At 39.1% G+C, this 21,394-nt stretch overlaps 1 protein-coding gene across 36 annotated transcripts in view; it reads right to left on the bottom strand.

The window, feature by feature from the left end:
* MAGI2 (membrane associated guanylate kinase, WW and PDZ domain containing 2) overlaps nucleotides 1–21,394 on the bottom strand; it is a 1,469,004-nt gene that overhangs the window by 319,320 nt on the left and 1,128,290 nt on the right. For 19 of the 36 annotated variants that reach the window (XM_045387575.2, XM_045387577.2, XM_065542413.1 and 16 more), the window contains 2 exons: nucleotides 20,314–20,435; nucleotides 18,191–18,373 (listed from right to left, as the gene is read on the bottom strand). In XM_045387575.2, coding sequence (XP_045243510.1) covers nucleotides 18,191–18,373; nucleotides 20,314–20,435 — 305 coding nt within the window. Of the gene's footprint in view, nucleotides 1–18,190; nucleotides 18,374–19,844; nucleotides 19,974–20,313; nucleotides 20,436–21,394 lie in introns of all 36 variants that reach the window. The other 17 variants (XR_006696500.2, XM_045387570.2, XM_045387574.2 and 14 more) reach the window with 1 other exon arrangement.

Raw genomic sequence — 21,394 nt, 5'->3', positions numbered from 1 at the left:
AGCAGCAAAGGAACCAATGCACTAAGAACCAGGACCCCACTCTCACCCTGCCCTGTGATCACCTGCTACTTCTTCCCCCTGACCCAACCCAAGTGGAAGCCACAGGACAAGGGAGTCCATTGGTGTAGTGAATAAAGAGAACTAGAAGGAACGAGTCTGAAGAGGAAAATGAACTTGATTCCACACATTTCTTAACTTCTTTTGTGACTTCTGTTTCTCTCTCTCTCCAGAGGTATCTTTTGATCATTTTGATCAAAGTCATTTTGAACTTTACATGTTTGATCATGTTGCTCCCCTACTTTTATAATCCTTCCATTCCTGTTAGGTAGACTTTATAGTTGCCTCCTGATCAATCTCCTGGCAGCCTTTCACCTTAACTTCTGTTTCCACTTTCCTTCTCTGCTGTCTCCTAGGCTTCAGGCATAACAGACAAGCTGATGGTTCTCCATGTCTCCCAGATATAGAGAATCCCAAGGACCACATTGCTTTCATCTGATAAGAAGAGATCCTACCTGACACAGCTCCTGGCTCATAGTAAATGCTCCATATGTGCCTGCTGAATAAAGGGATGCCTGCACTTTTGCACACAATATTCTCTGAACCTGGATTGCCTAATAAATTCTTAATTTCCCTTCCGTCTCTAAATCATACTTCTGTGAAATCCACCATGATCTCTCCCCATGACATCTCCTCTTATGAGAGACTCATTCCTCTGTCCTTGCTCTGCAGTCTGTATACATCTCTTTTAGCACTTATCTCCAGCTGCCGTTTTAAATTGCATACATTCCTCTGTGACTTTACCAGACCGTACATTCCTTTATGGCAGAGACTGGTATTACACATCCACAGATCCCCAGGACCTGAAAGGATGCCTGATGCATGGTGGGTACCCAATGTACATGCAACCTGTTCACTGAGGAAAATGGACTCGATCCCACTCATTTCTTCTTCTCTGGCTTCTGTTTGTTTCAGAATGACAGAGGGGAGGTGGGAGAGGTATAAAAACATAAAGTAGTATTTTTCACCAATTACTATTTCCATTCCTTTTCCCCATTCCTTAATGGCATCTTGGGAAGCATATTAACTTTTAAGTAACTTTTTGCTATAATATATCCAGTCTTACTAAAGTCTCAACACCAAACTTGATTGAAATCACTTTCCTTCCTCCTCTGTGGAGAGGTATGGTCTGCCTCTGAATCACCGCTTTTCCCCTCCTTCATTCTTCAAGGTCTAGTTCTTCCAGTGTGTTAGGGGCAGAGACGAAGATCTCTCTCTCTATTTCTCTCTCTCTTTTTAATTTAACTGGTTGCAATTGTATGCTTTCTGTGTTGGTTGTGGCTGCTTGTCTGGTGAATGGTAACTGGCTATTGAAGTGGCAGGCATCCCGTGGCTGGCTCTTTTGTGGGATGGATCTGTGCATTCTTCCTCCGGCCAGTGTAATATTTGGTTCAAGCTTGACCTCTTTCACCTCTGTCAGCTCCTGCCACACTGGAGCACTGCCCAGTCTGTTGATGCTGGGTGTTCCTTGCCCAGCAGGCAGCTCTCTTGAGTGGAGGATAGAAGACAGCTGGCACAAATCAGCCTCTATTCTCCATGGTCACTTCAACCATAGAAATCTCACATAGCCTCCTCGTGCCAAATACTGTTGCAATGGCTTCATTGCCATGTCTTTTCTCTCTTCTGCCATCTCTCTCCAATTCACTTCCTTCCTGTTATGACTGGCAAAGGAAGCGAGTCCACTGCCTGAGCAGATGTCCAATTTGGAAACCTGATCTCCATCTTCCCTTCCTACAGGCTACCCCAATTTCAATGAGTGATTCTCCTGTAGCCTCCCCTTTCTTTTTGATGCGGATTGTTGTGTTACCTCTCAAACACAAATCCCATATAAGAAAAACTACCCTGAAGATTCTGTTTTCCCTTCTTCAGCTTCTGTTTATGGAAGCTAGGGTGAGAGGAGAGGGTTTGATTATAGTAGGGGAGTCCCACAGTAGCACTGAGGTGCGTTTGTGGGTCATGGAGTCAATTCTATGAAAAATGCCACTCAATGTCCCCTGGTAAGGTTTGGTGAATAAATGAATGAGCAAGTGGATGTATCTATTTTGAAGAGTTGATAATAGATGGGAATACTGATGCTGCAATAAGGGGCTAGGTGGATTGTAAAACAGAACAAGATTAGTCGATGACAGAAATCAGATGTAAGCCCTGGACTTCCGACTCGGCTAAGTGCCCCAGCCTGCCATCTTTGTATAACCTCTGCTTGTCTCAGCAAGGCATGAAGTCATAACGTTAATTAATAATGCCACTCCACACATCAATAAGAGCCTTGGTAATTTACCACGAAAAATCAGTTTTGTATTTTTGTACAATTTGCAGCTCTGAATAGGGAGGAAAATGTCATTTCTGCCAGAGGCACAGCATCTTGTTCAGCTCTTACGTAAACTCACTGTCAGGCAATCCTAGAAACTGCCTCCACTTGCCTCTGGGCAAAATGTCTCCTTTTCATAGAAAAATGTCACCTTTTCTCAAGGAAATGGCAGGTGGTTATTTTTTTCCCAAGAAAAAATGACCTTTGCATTTCGTTAAAAAAAACCCAAAAACCCCTCAAGGACTTAAGCTTTGATGAAAACACTAACAACAATTTCATATCTTTTACTTTGTACTTGAGGTTCCACTTTGTAAATTTTGAGATTACACCTGTCACCACTGATGTAGCCTGTAGGCAAATGTCAGTGACCAGAAAATTCTGGCATCTTGTTCTCCAGGAATGTTCAACGGATACTTGTATCTCAGCTCTTGTTGCTCCCAGCTCTAAAACACACACACACACACACACACACACACACACACACACACACCCCTCTCTCTCTCTTACTTTATTCTCATTACTTTAACACTTTGAAGCCTTTATATCCCCCAATCCTGGATCACAATCTTACACCAATCCATGAAAGACTCCTCTAAAAAAATGCCAATGTTGCTACATTGCTTATCATTGTGCTTAAAATTATGTTCAATATTTGATATGAAATTTATACCTATGGCAATCTAAGTCATTTTTCATACCAAATATTTTTATTCTCTCATGAGGACACAGGAGAAAATATATCCAGTATTCTTTCCCACCACCTCCCACAGTCAGATAAGAAAATACAAAAGAAACACAACAAAGAAGTAAGAGGAGTGAAAATATTAGGACCCAACACTTTAAAACAAAGAGAGCAGGAAGATAAAGGTGATGATATAAAGAAAGACAGTTCTAGGCTATTAACCTTGGCCTGACAAAACAAAGTTCCCACTTATTTTGTCAATATTTCATATATGTGGTAGAATTTTTTCCCTTCTGACAATAGTTCTTGCCATTAAAAAAAGCAAAATTTACCTTACAGAGTTTGATTTTCCAGCAAAGTAGTAAGTTAGATGACGACACTCAAGATTTACCGTGCGTACTCTTGTCACTTCATGCAAATCCTCAGCTGGAGCAGATGAGAGGCACATTAATTACACTGGATACAGGAATAATGTTTCTGCAGCTGCAGCAGTTTTGACATTTGCAGACTCCAGCGCACTCTATCTGTAATTTCACTGGCAGCTTGCAAAAACCAGCAGAATCACACTTATAAACAAAGGTCTGCATGGTAATTTATCTCCTATTGACTTCAATGAAGTCTCTTCATTCAGAATACTAAGAGATTCATAATTATGAGCTAAGATCTATGACTTAGCTAAAGAAAATGAAAGACACGTTTCTTGCCTCTTCTCACTTATGTTGTTCCACATACCTGTGGATGATGATACATATGTGCATATCTGTACAATTAAACTATTCACTGAGCACTTGCAAACCCATATGACAAACTAGGAATATGCACCAATATCCTATATATTTATTTCAATGAGTGTTATTTCTCTTAGCAGAAACATTTACCTTTCCTCATGCATGTTCCAACTATCTTACCCTCCTCAGACTTTTCTTTTTGTTATGATTCAGAATTGACTTGCTTTTATTTTTGGAGTGGGTTACCGTATCAAAATAGGAGAGACCATTTTTAAACAAATGAAGATTAGGTTACTGACTGCTGTAAAACGTGCCTAGGAAAAAGAGATGAGCATCCTACGGCATACTGACATGGCACCTAGCCCAATTTCAGTGTCAGATAATGCATACAAAAGAGGTGAAATGTCCCTGTTTCAGCTGCCAGTCTGCCAACAGAACAGTTGTTAACATGGCACCACAATTCTGAAAATTTTCTGATACCTCTATTAAGTCTAAAATGATTTAAAGAAGCAAGAGGTGTCTTTAAATGTTCAATGCAGAATCATTTTGTCTCCAGGATCCAAAGGGTGAACATCCTAAGAGCTGATAAGATCTTTTCATGTATCCATTACTCCTAGAATATTATAGCTTTAATTTATTGGAAGATAGCCTTATGGAGATTCATAATGGCTACCATTTCTGAAAGATTCCATGTGCCATGACTTAAGTATTTTATGTATAATAACTCATCTGGTGAGATGTTTGGTTAAACTAGACTAAGAAAAGCTTTAAATAATTCTGTAAGGAGAACATAATCATAGAATAATCTATGATGATTACAGCAAACCTTATGACTCTATAGTAATCCATGTCAGACTAGTGCCACATAGAAAGATTCATTCACTTATTTAATCAACAAGTTGAATATTTTCCATATACCTGGTCATGAGCTAAGTCTTGGAGATTTATTCACGATCAAGTCAGACACAGGTTTTGATCTCAGTGAACTTACAGTAAGGTTGGGGAGGGAGGAGCTGGCAAATGAGAATTTCCAATTCAGCTGAGGGAGGAACAGATAAAAATAAGCATCTTTCATAAAAAGCAGATTGTTTCCTGATGAACCAAAGGCTCAGTTCAGAGAGACAGAGTAGTAGGAAGGGAACGAACTTGACATTGTCTGTAAGAGTGCATATGGTGCATATACACGTGCGTGTGTACACACACATACACACCATAGAACACACACACACCACAGAATATATGCAGCCATAAAAAATGATGAAATCATGTCCTTTGCAGTGACATGGATGCAGCTGGAGGTCACTGTCCTAAGTGAATTAACACAAGAGCAAAAAAACCAAATACTACATGTTCTCACTTATATGTGGAAGTTAAACATTGGGTACATATGGATATAAAGATGGAAACAACAGACACTAGGGACCACTAGAGTAGGGAGGGTCAGGGCAAGGGCTGAGAAACTATGCTCAATACCTGAGTGACAGGATCATGCATACCCCGAACCTCAGTGTCACTCAATACACCTATTAACAAACCTGCACAGGTACCCCTGAATCTCAAATAAAAGTTGAAATTATGTATAAAAAAATAATGCAGATGGCAGTCCAGATAGCAGAATCTGGTAAATCTTTGCATCTAGTTGTATCACTTTGGTTCATCGATAAAGCAAGGGAATTGGTGATTTTGGACCTACACTTAAAAAGCTACAGTGGGCCGGGCACGGTGGCTCACACCTGTAATCCCAGCACTTTGGGAGGCCGAGACGGGCGGATCATGAAGTCAGGAGATTGAGACCATCCCGGCTAACACAGTGAAACCCCATCTCTACTAAAAAATAGAAAAAAATTAGCTGGGCATGGTGGCGGGCGCCTGTAGTCCCAGCTACTCAGGATGCTGAGACAGGAGAATGGCAGGAACCTGGGAGGTGGAGCTTACAGTGAGCCGAGATCGTGCCACTGTACTCAGCCTGGGCAACAGAGCGAGACTCTGTCTCAAAAAAAAGAAAAAGAAAAAGAAAAAAAGAAAGCTGAAGTGAAAATAACTGCTTAAATGCATTTAGCTGTTACTTTTAGTTTAAATTTATCTGAAGGTAAACACCTCTCACTGATATACTCACAGCCAACCACCTCCTCCTATACTATTAAGTATAAAAACGTGATGTTAACCCCATATTTTCCAGTCCATTTCTATTATATTTAAATAACAGGCTTTCAGATGTTTTTAAAATGCCAATTTTATACCCAGTAGCATACTCTGCTACTCTAATATAACATTCCTGGTGTTATAACGTCTAGCACCATTCTGAGCTTTGCTCTCAGGCTGAGTGGAGGCCCCACCTGTTTTTTCCTTTAGCTCCTCAGAGGGCCAGTGAGCCTTAGTGCAAGTTAATACAAATATTTTGTGCAGAATAAATTAAAAATAATAGTAATAAATGAACATTTAAGTGCATTGAGTTCTATGACCTTAACAGGTAAAATCATCATGAATATCGTATCTTGATTACTGTGTGACTTATCCAAATGGATACCAATACTGAAACTAGAAAAAAATGTAAAGTAGCATACTTTGCTATATCTGCACTAAAATGATAGTAAAGTTCTTAATTCTGCAGCAGAGATGAGAACTTAGGATCAGATTTGTATAGTTACCCTTTCGTAAGTGAGCTTTTATCAGAATGTGATTTTAAATGAAGAGGGAATAAAGAGAACTATGCAAGGCAAAAAGAAGAGAAAAGACAGAAATGAGAATAAAGAGGCACCACCATAACATTTGGGTTACAAAGGCCTCTTTTTAAAACTAAATGTGTTGCTGAAACATTGCACGGTTTTAAGAACTGATGCAGTGACATTGTTTTTAATCCCCATGTGCTTTGGTCTGTAGCCAAATTCAAGTACTTTTCCAGGTGTGACATCTGTATCACCTATGTGTCATTATAAAAGGAGAGTAGGCTGGGCGCGGTGGCTCACACCTGTAATCCCAGCACTTTGGGAGGCCGAGGCGGGCAGATCACAAGGTCAGGAGATCGAGACCATCCTGGCTAACAAGGTGAAACCCCATCTCTACTAAAAATATAAAAAAATTAGCCGGGCATGGTGACGGGTGTCTATAGTCCCAGCTACTCGGGAGACTGAGGCAGGAGAATGGTGTGAACCCGGGAGGCAGAGCTTTCAGTGAGCCGAGATCGTGCCACTGCACTCCAGCCTTGGCGACAGAGCGAGACTCTGTCTCAAAAACAAAAGGAGAGTAGTGGCTAGAAAGAGTTCAGCGCTGCCCTCACCCTCACCCTCACTGTGAGATGTGCTGTTATTGATCTAAGAGATACATTACTAGCAGTGGAGATATTAGGTATTTGAACAAAATGAGGTGGAGTTTTGAAAGTTAGGTGTGTTTAGAAAGAGCAAAGAGTAAATATATTGATGGGCTAAGTTTATTTCTTTTCTACTGGAAGATACTAGTATTGGCCAGTTGGCTAGAAATTTATTTTCTGACTTTGAGAGGTACCAAAATGTTTTCATTAACACCTAAAGTTCATAAATGTCTAAACAGGCAAAATGATGTTATGTCACGGCAGTTTTAGAAAATTATCTAACATGACATATGAATATTTTGCTAGATTAAAACCTTTTTTTGAAAAATTGAATTCCTATAACCACTTCCTTTATTTTTATTAGAAAGATAAAGCTAGAGACCTGGTGGTTTTACTGCTTATAATTTCTGGATGTGGTATTATGATTCACCATTATTTATTGCTAGCACTACAGAGAACTGAAAGGGAAAACATTATCAATGCTCTGTACCAGAAAGATTGTGAGATGGCAGAGTGTCCATAAAAGTGAAAGGTACTTTTCTCAGCGGAGTTTGCGCAAACCCAGAGAACTCCGAAACAAAGCAGCCCCAAGCATACTGCAGTAGATAAAAGATTACTAAACATTTTTTGCTACTTCTCCACCAAAAGGCTTCCCTTGCCTTGAGTCTGCGCTGACCTATGACTCGTTCTGATCCAAAGAGTAGAAGAGCTGCATTTCTCTGGTTAGTTCATTTGGTTCTAGGAATTGGCAGACCACCTCAATGATTTATACCACCTAAATCAATGGAATGGGGTAGAAGTGACACTGTGCAGGACCAGCCTAGGCCTTAAGAGGCCTGATAGCCTTCCCTTTTGCTCTCTCAAGGTACCCTAAGCTACCTTGTCATTGAGACTGTGTGGAGCAATGCCTGGCAAGATCTCAGGTGTCCCAACCATCCCAGTGGAGGCATGAAGTGTGAGTGAAGTCGCCCTGTGCATCCTAGCCCCAGGAGAGCTTCATATGACTGCAGCTGGGTGATGAGTCCCGAAGTAAGTCTAGTAGAAGACAGTGACCTGCCTGATCCTAAGTGAGACTGCAGAATCATGAGCCAACGATCTAGTGTTCTTTTAAATCACCTGAGTTTGGCATAGTTTGTTAGGCAGCAATAGAAAACTAAACAGGTACTTCAAAGGAGTAGAAAAATTACATTTCTCTGATTAGTTCATTTGCTTCTGGCAATTGACAGACTACCTAAATGATTTACACTACCTAAATGTGAACACCTGGCTATGGTGAAGGGTAGTGGTGAAAGGCTGGCTGATTCACTAAGACATTTGAAATAGGGCAGGCAGTAGGAGGGCAGTTATGGGGAGAGCCCACCTCAGTGTGTGCTCAGGTTTCAAAAGGAAGCCTGCTCTGGATATAGGTTGGTTATGAAGTGGTGGAAAAACAAGCCAGAAAACATTTTCAAACGACTTCTTAGGCTTTCTTGCAGCTCTTTCTCAGGGAATGTTTAATGAACAACCAGGAAATTGTATTAAACTGCTAAGGCGCTCAGAATGGTTAGGAAGGGCCAGAGAACACTGGGCTGGGGTGGAGTGGGAAACCACTGGATGACCATTAACTAAAAAATCAATACGGAATGGCCAGCACTAAGAAGAGAGGCAATAACTACTCCTCTGAGAGCAGGCCCATCACCATCCACATGGGCCTCAGGTTAATCCACACTCTTCCCTAGAGGGTAAAAAGGGTAACTAAGATTTCAGATAATAATGCTATGGGATGGAGTATCCAGAAACAGTGCTTAAACCCCCCAAAGTGAGAAACTGCTTATAGTCCAACATCCTAGACTTATTTCTAGAAGCCACTTAATGTGACTGGTAAGAAAGATAAATGTAAGGATTAGGTTTTTTTCTATTGGATAGAAGCCCTTATTCTCCACCCTAAAAGCTAGTCCCCACTGTTGTTATTCACACACACCCCTTCAAAGCAGTTCTGAGCATAGGCTTGAATGGGAGAGGGGGAGGTTAGGATGGAGGGTGTTTGCAAAGCTGTATAGTAGGTGAGAAAGGAATCTTCTTGCTACTACTACAGGCAGTCGTTCTCATACTCCATTGGGCATATGATGCAGATTCTAAGACTTTTGGTTCAAGATAACAGATTGAACACACATCTTTCTCTTTAACAAGGACTTTAAAATAGATAAATCCACGGCAATGAAGAGACCCTGAGAAGGATGGTTGTAAGACAGGACAATGGAAGAGAATTCTAGAACATGGAATGCCAATACAGGCATGAGAGCAGAGGTATCATGACTTTGAAAAGTATATTCCAGAGCAGGAGCTGGCAAACTAAGACCCATGAGGCAAAACCTGCTGCTACCTGTATTTGTAATTAAAGTTTTATTGGTACACAGCCATACCCACTTGTTTTTACATGTTGTCTAGGGCTGCTTTCACAATAGCAGAGTTGAAGAATTTTAACAGAGACCATCTGGTCTGCAAAACCTAAAATGTTTTACCTAAGTATTTACTAATATTTGATCCTTTACAGAGTTTGCTGATTTCAGTTCTAGTGTCTTCTTGGCTGGGAGGGCAGCATGGACAGGAAGGACTCTCAGTTGCTCCACAGAACCCCAGAAGGGCTAGGGATCTGGAAACATCTGATCTGAGTATATGGAAGATCTGCCTGGCCATTTGCCTGCATGCAGAACTCCCACCAAACACCCAAGTCAGAGAATGAGGGTGTCTCCAAAACAGAAAGAAAAATGCCCCAGAGAACAGATTAGACTTTCTTATTCTGTCCCTGCTTCATAACCCTAAATAAAATCTGACTAGTCTTCAAATTTTGCCACCAACGTTGGACTCCCAAGTATCTTTATAGGATTTCACTCTTAAATACAAAAATCTAGAAACATTAGACATGTGAGCACCACACTCTAGTAAAATAAAGATATGTGAGAAAAAGAGGATATGGATAGGAATAACAGTGGACTGTGTTTGGGAAAAATATAATGCAAAGTCCCTAAGTGTCAGCCGTGCAACCACCCCACTAGACAGGGGCTGCAAGACAAAAAAAAATGACCAGAAAAAAGGAGATCCTCCACAGCACCTAATATGACATTTTTTGGGGAAAATATGATTATTTTAAGAAAGATATTGCAATAAAGAAAGATTATAAAACTCCACAAATCTGTTTAAGGGAAACAATATATTTATGGTACATTACTGGGCTCAGTGAACAAATGTACAAAGCCATAATGATGCAAAAACTATGCAAATTTCACTAAAATTAGTTGTAAAACTCTATTGGGAGGATGTAGGAGGGTTACCAGATGCTAAAGCTTCATTTTTTTCTAAAATAAAGTAAATATAGGTCATGTCTAAACTGTTAAATCAAGACAACTGTATAAGTGTATTCATTAGAAGTGTGAAGGTAGCTACCAAAAGAAATATCTAAAAGAATGTAAACTAATCCATTGTCTCTGGGATCTAGGTCTAGGGGGTGGGAAGGGACAGGGTGGAGACATTTTAAGCATGATAAATATTTTGATCCTTTTTTATTTACCATGCACATGTACTGCTTCAACAATTACACACACACACACACACACACTGTGTGGAACACTACTTCTAGAAATATGGAATCAGTAGGTCTGGGGGCACAGGAATCTGTATTTTTAAAATGCTGTCCAAATGGTTCTGACAAAGTTAATCTTGTGCCCTTACTTTCAGAAGCACAGATACAGAGGTAGCAACCACTAAAAGAGCAGTGACATCTACCTGCTCAAGTGGAGAAGTGCCAGGGGTTAAAGAATTCTAGGATTGGCTGGGCATGGTGCCTCATAACTGTAATCCCGGCATTTGGGAGGCCAAGGTGGGAGCCTTGCTTCAGGCCAGGAGTTTGAGACCAGTCTGGGCAACAAAGTGATACCTTGTCTCTATAAAAATTTTAAAGAAATTAGCCAAGCATGATGGTGCAAGCCTGTGGTTCCAGCTACTTGGGAGGCTGTGGTGGGAGGATGACTGGAGCCCAGGAGCTGGAGGCTACAGTGAGCAATGATGGTGCCACTACACTCCAGCCTGGGTGACAGAGTGAGACTCTGTCAAGAAAAAGATGATGAAAAGGAAGAAGAAAGAAGACAGAAGAAAGAAGCAAGAAGAAGAAGAAAAGAAAGAAGACAAAAAGAAGAGAAAGATGAAGAAGAATGTTAGGATGCTTGCATGTTTTTCTCTCAGGATACTTTCTTGTGATTTTACTAATAAAATGGATAAATGCTAAAAGAAGGCAAGTAAAAACTAACAGGTTGTGAGTTACTTCATAATTCAACTCCTGCCTATGGAAGCACTTCATGAATAGGTTAGCTCTCTTCTCTCTCGTGTATGTTGCAAACCACAAGCTTTGATTCAAAAATTAGCCTGGGGAAAAACATAAAACATCATGTAAAGAGGGAAGCTTTTTAACTGAAGGATGTTAGATAACTATCTTTCAGACTCCGTGGTTTCTGTGTAAGCCATGTTACATCAAACTTGATTTTTAAAATACTTTAAACAATGTAATCCGGGTCTCTAGTGTTTACAAATGATTGCTGGGATGTGCAGAACACTTAATAATAAGAATTCAGAGGGTTTCTGGGCACTATGGTAATTCTTTCTGAGAATCCTTCTGCAACATTATAGGATCATTGGCTCAATTAGTTGTCAAAAAGCAGCCAAAGGCACACTGCCCTCATTTTCTCCTGTTCTCCATCCCTTCCCAGGAGTCAGTGCTGACTAAGAAAGAAATAATTCCCAACTCTACCCTTATATCTCTTGTACAGGACCCAGGGTCAAACTTTTTGGTACAGAGGATTTTCCTTTGTGCCTGCACAAACTACTGACATCTCTTTGACTAAATTACAGATCACCTAGAGCTGGAGAAGTTGACTAAAATATTTTCATGTTTATTTCAATGTCAAATGAGACTGCTCACCTTTTCAATACCAGTAACTTATCCTTTGTATCTGTAGTGGCTATTATTTGTGTTAATTTTTGAGGTTCATTTGATATATAAAGTCATTATAAAAAAGAAAATTAATTTTGTCTTTACCATGTACTTGTCTTTTAAATTTCATCCAGAAACTGAAAAACTGGTTTGTTGGTGCTTCAGTGGTCAGGTACATTGTCCAATTAGCATTGACTAGGCTATACTGTAAAAGAGGAATTCGGCTTATTCAAATTTCATTTCTTCATTTTTAAAAGCATCCATCCAATCATCCATCCATCTGTCCTTCCATCCATCCATCCGTCTGTCCATCCAAGAAGTACTTATGAGCACCTGTTATTTGCCCAGCACTGTTTTATGTTCCAGGAACATATAAGTAAAGCAAAATATTAGCCATAGAGTAAACCTCTATGCCAAATGGGCTAAAAATTAGTTGAAAAATTCTATGAGAATGGTTTTAATCACGGGTATATGTGTATTTGTGATATTCTGGTGTTTTTATTTGAGGATATATGACTCTATACTGTCTCTGATGTTTGCTACAAGTCTAAGTAGTTCATCTTCACCACTTATGATGATCATTTTACCCCATACTTCACCATAAATTCACACTGAAAGTGAAACATTAATGTACACGGTGGTGGCGTACCCTCTTTTCTAGGCACTTCTCACTACTGTGCCTCTCTACATGTGCTATTTCCTCTTCCCATGATCTTCATCACTTGTCCACCTAGCAGATACCTGTTCATCATCCCAAACTCTTTCAGGCATCATCTTCTCTATGAGGCCTTCCCTAAGCACCTCCCAGCAGAATGGATCCCCCTTTCCTCTGTACTACTGTTGTACTTATGTACATATTTCTATTATTGCATTGATACAAATATTCACTAACATGTCACTGGTAAACTTCTTGGAGATAGAAACATTTGTCTCATTTTTGCTTCCCTAGTAATTTGGGATTTGCTAGTAATTAGCAAAATGTCTGGCACATTTACTAAATATTTACTGAATTGAACTGAAGAGCCATTCCCTCTATTATAACATGTGGGATGTTGCAGAAATGTGTTTTTACATGTCGTTTTAAAATTATCTCACAATTACAGGTAAACATTTTAAATTTTTTAAATATTTAACAAGCATTACATTTTGTTGGATTAAACTCTTTTCCAATGAGAGGCATTATCATCCCTATAAAAGCCTAATAAAATTATACAGTTAGCAGTATACTTTAAAAATTTTCTGTTGCTTAGCCAGGTGTGATGCTGCATTCCTGTAGTCCTAGCTACTTGGAAGGCTGAGGCAGGGGGATTGCGTGAGCCCAGGAGTTTGAGTCCCACCAGCCTGGGCAACACGGCAAGACCCCATCTCTTGAGAAAACAAACAAACAAACAAACAAACAAACATCTGTTGCTCACTTCTCCCACTCTCCTGACTTTGTGCCAATATTGTGGTTATTACAGACCTATTATATTTTGCTACAATTACTTGTTTATGGGCATGTGGCCCCTCCTAGTTGTGAACGCCTTGAGAAACAAGTCTGTGTTCTTCCCATCTTTATAGCCCTGGCGCACTGCAATGACTATGAAAGAGAGGTGCTCAGCAAGTTAAATGCACAGGGGACTAAATAGGAGATGGTGAATAGAATTAAATCTTTGGTTCTTTTATCTACCCTAGGACCTGCTTTGTGATGATCTTAAATGAAGACAATCTGCTAAATTCTAAATAAAGCTTTGACTTTGTGGTTGAATAAAGCTAACTTAGACTGTGTGGGTGTGGCAAACTAGCAAAATGAGTAAAAAAGAAAAAATATTTTCTATGCAAATATTTTTATTTTGTCTTTTAAGTTTACACTGAAATAAATCTTTTCTAGTTTTGAAACATGAAATAGTGGAAAGAAAAATAACTACATTTTTATTCTAAAAAGAAATGGATTTGTGAAATACTTCACTGAAGTTCAAAAGCACTGGGGAGTCTTTCCCCTCTCCCAAGACGGAATTAGTCCCATAATTTTCTTTTATTCTAATTGTAGGCAACAGGGTAATTTTTACTGAAAAATTCGATGTTTGTGAGGTTTTGGCAACATGAAGATGTGGATGCTCAGAAAAATATCACCAAATGAATGGCAGAGTTGGACACCTTCTCACTCACTCTTGTAGAAAATTATGTACACATGACTTTTATAACAGTAGTGTTTGGAAACGTGGTGAGTTAGTTTTGAAACTTCATCTCAACTTTTAAGGAGATACAATATGCATTACTCACAAATGAGTGGCAGTGACAAATATACTCATAAGGGTACCTTAAAAAGTTATTTATACAGAAACTATATGATAAATGGTAATATAGCATTGGTGATATTTAAAATTAAAAATGTCAGATGAATACCTCAGTTTTTTTTTTGTTGTTGTTTCTCTACACACAAACCACTTTAAAACCCATGGAAGAACAATTCATCAGTGTACTGGTCATAAAAAAGGCGGAACTTTTTCTCCAAAGGAATTCTTTAATTTTTGTATCTACTAGAACTGATTGAGTTTGGAAAGTTGGTATCATAAACTAAATAAATGTGAAAAACATGACAATGGTGAAAGAGTATATTCCTTTAAAGATATAGTTATCGTACTTTATAATAGTATTCTAAGGCATTTAAAAATTACACTATACCGATAAAAAGTTCTGAAATTGAGGCAGTAATTAATAGCCTACCAACCAAAAAAAAGTCCAGGACCAGAAGGATTCACAGTCGAATTACACCAGAGGTACAAAGAGGAGCTGGTATCATTCCTTCTGAAACTATTCCAAACAATAGAAAATGAGGGAATCCTCCCTAATTCATTTTATGATGCCAGCATCATTCTGATACCAAAATCTGGCAGAGACACAACAAAAAAAAAGAAAATGTCAGGCCAATATCCCTGATGAACATTGCTATGAAAATTCTTAATAAAATACTGGCAAACTGACTCCAGCAGCACATCAAAAAGCTTATCCACCATGATCAAGCTGGCTTCATTCCTGGGATGCAAGGCTGGTTCAACATATGCAAATCAATAAACGTAATCCATCACATAAGCAGAACCAATGACAAAAACCACATGATTATCTCAAAAGATGCAGAAAAGGCCTTCGAGAAAATTCAACACCACTTCATGCTAAAAACTCTCCATAAACATAGAACATATCTCAAAATAATAAGAGCTATTTATGACAAACACACAGCCAGTATCATACTGAATGGGGAAAACAAGGAAGCATTCCTTTTGAAAACTGGCACAAGACAAGGATACCCTCTCTCACCACTCCTATTCAACATAGTATTGGAAGTTCTGGCCAGGGCAATCAGGCAAGAGAAAGAAACAAAGGTATTCAAATAGAAAAAGAGGAAGTCAAATAGTCTCTTTTTGCAAATGACATGATTATATATTTAGAAAACCCCATCGTCTCAACCCAAAAACTCCTTATGCTGATAATAAGCAACTTCAGCAGAGTCTCAGGATACAAAATCAAGGTGCAAAAATCACAAGCATTTCTATAAACCAATAACAGACAAACAGAGAGCCAAACCATGAGTGAACTCCCATTCACAACTGCTACAAAGAGAATAAAATACCTAGGAATACAATTTACAAGGGATGGGAAGGACCTCTTCAGGGAGAACCTATAAACCACTGCTCAAGGAAATAAGAGAGGATACAAACAAATGGAAAACATTCCATGTTCAGGGATAGGAAGAATCAATATCGTGAAAAAGGCCATATGCCCAAAGTAATTTATAGATTCAATGCTATCCCCATCAAGCTACCATTGACTTTCTTCACAGAATTGGAAAAAACCACCATGAATTTTATATGGAACCCAAAAAGAGCCCACATTGCCAAGGCAATCCTAAGCAAAAAGAACAAAGCTGGAGGCATCACACTACCTGACTTCCAACTATACTATAAGGGTACAGTAACCCAAAATGGCATGATACTGGTACCAAAACAGATATACAGGACAATGGAACAGAACAGAGGCCTCAGAAATAAACACCACACATCTGCAACCATGTGATCTTTGACAAACCTGACAAAAACAGCAATGGGGAAAGAATTCCCTATTTAATAAATGGTGTTGGGAAAACTGGCTAGCCATATGCAGAAAACTCAAACTGGACCCCTTCCTTACACCTTATATAAAAATTAACTCAAGATGGATTAAAGACTTAAATTTAAGACCTAAAACCATAAAAACCTTAGAAGAAAACCTAGGCAATACCATTCAGGACATAGGCATGGGCAAAGACTTCATGACTAAAACACCAAAAGCAACGGCAACAAAAGCCCAAATTGACAAGTGGGATCTAATTAAACTAAAGAGCTTCTGCACAGCAAAAGAAACTACCATCAGAGTGAACAGGCAACCTACAGAATGGAAGAAAGTTTTTGCAATCTATCCATCTGACAAAGGGTTAATATCCAGAATCTGCAAAGAATTTAGACAAATTTACAAGAACAAAACAACCCCATGAAACAGTGAGCGAAGCATATGAACAGACACTTCTCAAAAGAAGACATTTGTGCAGCCAACAAACATATGAAAAAAAGCTCATCATCACTGGTCATTAGAGAAATGCAAATCAAAACCACAATGAGATACTATCTCATGTCAGTTTATGGCGATCTTTAAAAAGTCAGGAAACAACAGATACTGGAGACGATGTGGAGAAACACGAACACTTTTACACTGTTGGTGGGAGTGTAAATTGGTTCAGCCATTGTGGAAGACAGTGAGTTGATTCCTCAAGGATCTAGAACCAGAACTACCATTTGACCCAGCCATCCCATTACTGGGTATATACCCAAAGGATTATAAATCATTCTACTATAAAGACACATGTACAGGTATGTTTATTGCAGCACTGTTCACAACAGCAAAGACTTGGAACTAACCCAAATGCCCATCAATGACAGACTGGATAACGAAAATGTGGCATATATATACCATGGAATACTATGCAGCCATAAAAAAGGATGAGTTCCTGTCCTTTGCAGGGACATGGATGAAGCTGGAAACCATCATTCTCAGCAAACTAACACAAAAACAGAAAACCAAACACCGCATGTTCACACTCATAAGTGGGAGTTGAACAATGAGAACACATGGACACAGGGAGGGGAACATCACACACTGGGGGGGCCTGTCCATGGGTTGGGGGCTAAAGGAGGAATAGCATTAGGAGAAATACCTAATGTAGATGACGGGTTGACGCATGCAGCAAACCACCATGTCTCGTGTATACCTATGTAACAAAACTGCACGTTCTGCACATCTACCCCAGAACTTAAAGTATAATTTAAAAAAATTACACTATACAAATCTTGAATCAGCACTTAAAATACATAGGTCAAACAATTTCTTCATTGTTTTCTAGATAAGGAAATTAATATTTATAAGCTGTGGGACTTACCCAAGATCATGGGCCAGGCAAGAAAATTTAAAATCAGACTGTGAAGCCAAACCTTGTTCATTACTTTTTCATTTACTGTCTGTAATTTTCATCTTTTATATGTTCCTGCCCTTAGCAATTTGCCTCTGTATTTCCACATGAAATAAATTTCAATTGTGATTTGAGTAGACATCTGAGTAATTATATAGGAAAAGTAATTTTTAAGGACTAGAAAAGACTCACATATGAAAACATTATATGGGGACAGACTTAGTCCAGTTTAAAATTTTCTGTATGAGATAGGCATGTATATTTCAATAACTAACCTGGGTTATATAGCATGAGAATATTATAAGATTATCACAGATTTTAAAATACTGTGGCTGAATATAAGTTAGAAAAGTGTGAAATGTTAATCACACCCCTAAGAACAAACTCTAGAGATAAATTAGAAAAGTGTCAATCTCAAGAGACCATTGAATCCAGCAAACAGAAGGGGTAGTCTAAAAAAGAAGGCAAAGATTATATTCGAAATTGTTTCTAAATTAATTCAACTTGATATTTTTAAACTTAGGGGAAACATAATTTATGCTTTTTGCTTTTCCTAAAGTGAAGTGACCTTTGTCTTTTGAATAAAAACACAAAAGAAGCTCCTTATATTTGCCTTTAGAAAAAAAGATGTTGCAAAACAATTTTGTAAACCGTGAAGGGTCTTACCTGTTTCCATTTTTCCATCCTGTGCTGCGGGGCCATCCGGAATCACACTTTTCACCTGCAGAAACTCATCAGGCTCGTCTCCACCAATGATGGTAAATCCAAAACCCATGTTGCTCTTTTTTAGGGTGGTGCTGAGGAATGTTCCCTTCAACTGGGATGCATCCCGGGTGAAGAGTGGTTTTTCTACATCGGCCAATATAAGTTAAAAAAGAAAAAGGCATGTTCAAGGCAAGTTCTCAGACAAGAGAAAGCCAGCCCCCGAGCAGCGACAATCCCAGGGGTAAATGTGGGGGTCTTACATAGCAAATGCAAGCAGGTGGTGACTACAAGAGGAGCAAAACTATTAGAACTTCCTACACATGAAGAGCAGTCCCAAGCATCCAGGGAAAGATGAAAAAGCTGTTTGGTTTGGAGGCAGAGTTTTTGTCAAATCAGTTTCCACTCATTAATTTAGCCTTCTTGGGCTTAAAAAAGGCTGTGTCAACAGGCTGCCAGAGCCTTCTGAGAAAGAGGACAAGGAGCCCAAATCATCCAGACAACATCTGGATCTGTTCCTCTGGTTGTTAGAAAAGATTCCAGGTAGGAGGTATGTGTCAGTGGCCGATCCTAAACTAAGCCTTGAAGAAATAAGGGTAGAAACATGAAAAGGACTTGTGATTTTTTTAAAGTGAATAACAGCACATTTCAGCATGTGCAGTATCACAAACAGAGAAACAGTGGAATGTGATCACACACTCAAAAGTCCAGATTGCTTAGAAAGAGTACCTGTATGTGGGACTGACTTTTGTTTACACCGCTCTGTTGTGAGATACTATAAAGATAATCAGGTAAATAAATTGTTATTGGCTCCGATAGTGTTTAGTATACTCTAAAATGTGAGCAAAAGGCAAGCCAATGTTTTTAGATATAATTATGAATGTAAAGGTAACACATTTTGTAACAATATGTTGATAGATTCAAATCATATGCCTGAATAATCTGAATAGGCACTGCATTGATTTACCTGCTAATTTGTTATATAATATGCTTTTCCAGCTACGATCTGTAATAAATATATTCCTAAGTATAATAAGTGTTTTAAAAAATAATCGTCATACTAGGAAACAGAATTAATATCTGCTTTAAATTCCATCACAGATAAATATTTTATATTACTCTTTTAAAATGTGTTATATTTAGGTGATCTGATTTAATATTTGTAACAGCCAAATTGTACATGGTAACTCAGTTAAGTATTCTGCATGATATCTTTGTTGTTACATTCTAGGTGACATGTAATAAACTCTAAAATAATGAGTCATTCTATTAGACTTCTGCTTTTTCTGTCCACTTACATATCACGTGTATCTTTATTAAAAACAGAGCTTCTTTAAAACATAAATAAAAACCACATATAATCCTTTCTCCTATGTTTGCTTTATCAAATTAATGTTTATAGTTGGAGAGAAGTTCATCAGGAGACCTTTACATTCATTTAATTATGCTGCATTATATGGCGTGAAAATTATCAGCAGGCAAGCCTAGAGCTCCCGACTCTAAAGACTCCTGTGCTTTTATTTAGAAGCTCACTAGCTGTGAAAAGTTCGTGCAGCAACTCATCCCACTACGTGGCTCCCAGGTGTAGTCAGGTCCCGCAAGCAGCCCTGGGACGTACCAAACAGCCAGGGCCTCCCTGCTGGGTCGCGCTGATAGTAAGACAAGTCATTCACACTGCGCGACCTCTCCGGGGCTGCACCGGGGCGGATGGATTTGGGCCTAGGTAATGTCCATGAGGAGTTGTCTACTGTCACAAAGGAGAACAAGCCTCATTCTTGTGCTTGGTCTTTTAAGGACAAACTTATGAGTCTCTAAGAATCTCTGGAGTTTACAGGGCCACTATAAAAATCCAGTTATCTCCTCCACCTGGTGACATGCTGTACATTCCTATAAGGTTTAACTTCATCTGCGGTTGCTAAAGGCATTAGTTTAGAGAGAATGCAAACATCCAGCTAAAGCTAATAGGAGGGTCTGGAGAAAGCAAATCAAATTTTCAAAATGGTCCAAGCTACAGACATATTTGGAAGAGCAGGCAGTTTGACAGACAATTTTCCCTTTGAAACACCACATGCTGACAGGTATCATACCTCGGAAACCTGGGGCCTGCAGGGGCTTTGTTCCAAGTTCTGTGTGGGGCATGTTATGTTGCTGTAGCTTCCTTTTTGCTTCCAGGACAGGATTTTCAAACTGTGTTCTTCTATTTATGTGGCTAAAAAAGAAAATTTCCAATTAGGATAACAGTGGGGCAAGGTCATTTAAAAGACCATACGTATGGCTCTATAGAGGGCAGGTGATTAAGGGCCACCTTATCTGATTACAGTCAAGTGCCTCACCCAGCACGCCGTTAGGCTCCTGACTGGGCTGGCCTGTGTACAACACACATTTCTGTGACAAGTGCTGAGTTCTCAAAGGATCTATCATATGTTGTTCTATTTACATCATGCATGATTCAGCTAAAAGAACTAGAAAGTGCACTTACTTTCTGGTCTACTATGTTCATTTGAGATGAGTTTAATACGCAATAAAATAAGTGGGCAAGAAATAAAATTTATACTGAATGGTGTTGAAGAAAAGAACATCACCTGAGCTTTGCAGAGTCCCCATATCAAACAGGATGAATGTGAGGTAAATTCTTTGATAGAGTATAGCAACCAGAGTCTACACTTTTTAGAGTTAGTCCTGGATTGAGAGACTGGGATTCAAGAGAAAGACTCCCAAGATCTTTGCAGAAGTTACAGAATGCATATGTAGGACAGTTGATGCTGAAATCAATCAAAAGTGGAGAATTCATATTCTACATGGTGAGAGGACAAACTCGTAGCTATCAGATGCAGAGTGGCTTGAAGCAACTGTGGCCCAGCTAAACTGAGAGCTTATAGTCCAAGCACACTGTGAATTCCTATATAGCAGGCTGTTTGAAATTTAGAGTTCCTTTGCTGTGGGGAGAGTAGGAACCAACAATCCTGCTTTCAGTGGTGGGCCTATGTTGCTCTTTCTCTAGGATATAAACATCCCATGACAGGGCTGGCATATACATTGATTTTGGTTCTTTGTGCAAACTGAAATAGAATTATGGCAGGCAAGCATGAAGAGGAGAGAAGGGATGGAGGAGAAACTGACAAATACTGAGTACTTAACTCTTGGCCAGTTCCTATATATAATTTTCCT

Source organism: Macaca fascicularis, chromosome 3, assembly GCF_037993035.2.
Source record: "Macaca fascicularis isolate 582-1 chromosome 3, T2T-MFA8v1.1".
NCBI lineage: Eukaryota > Metazoa > Chordata > Mammalia > Primates > Cercopithecidae > Macaca > Macaca fascicularis.
The sequence above is the reverse complement of the archived record's forward strand: the minus strand, read 5'-3'. Positions and strand labels throughout refer to the sequence as shown.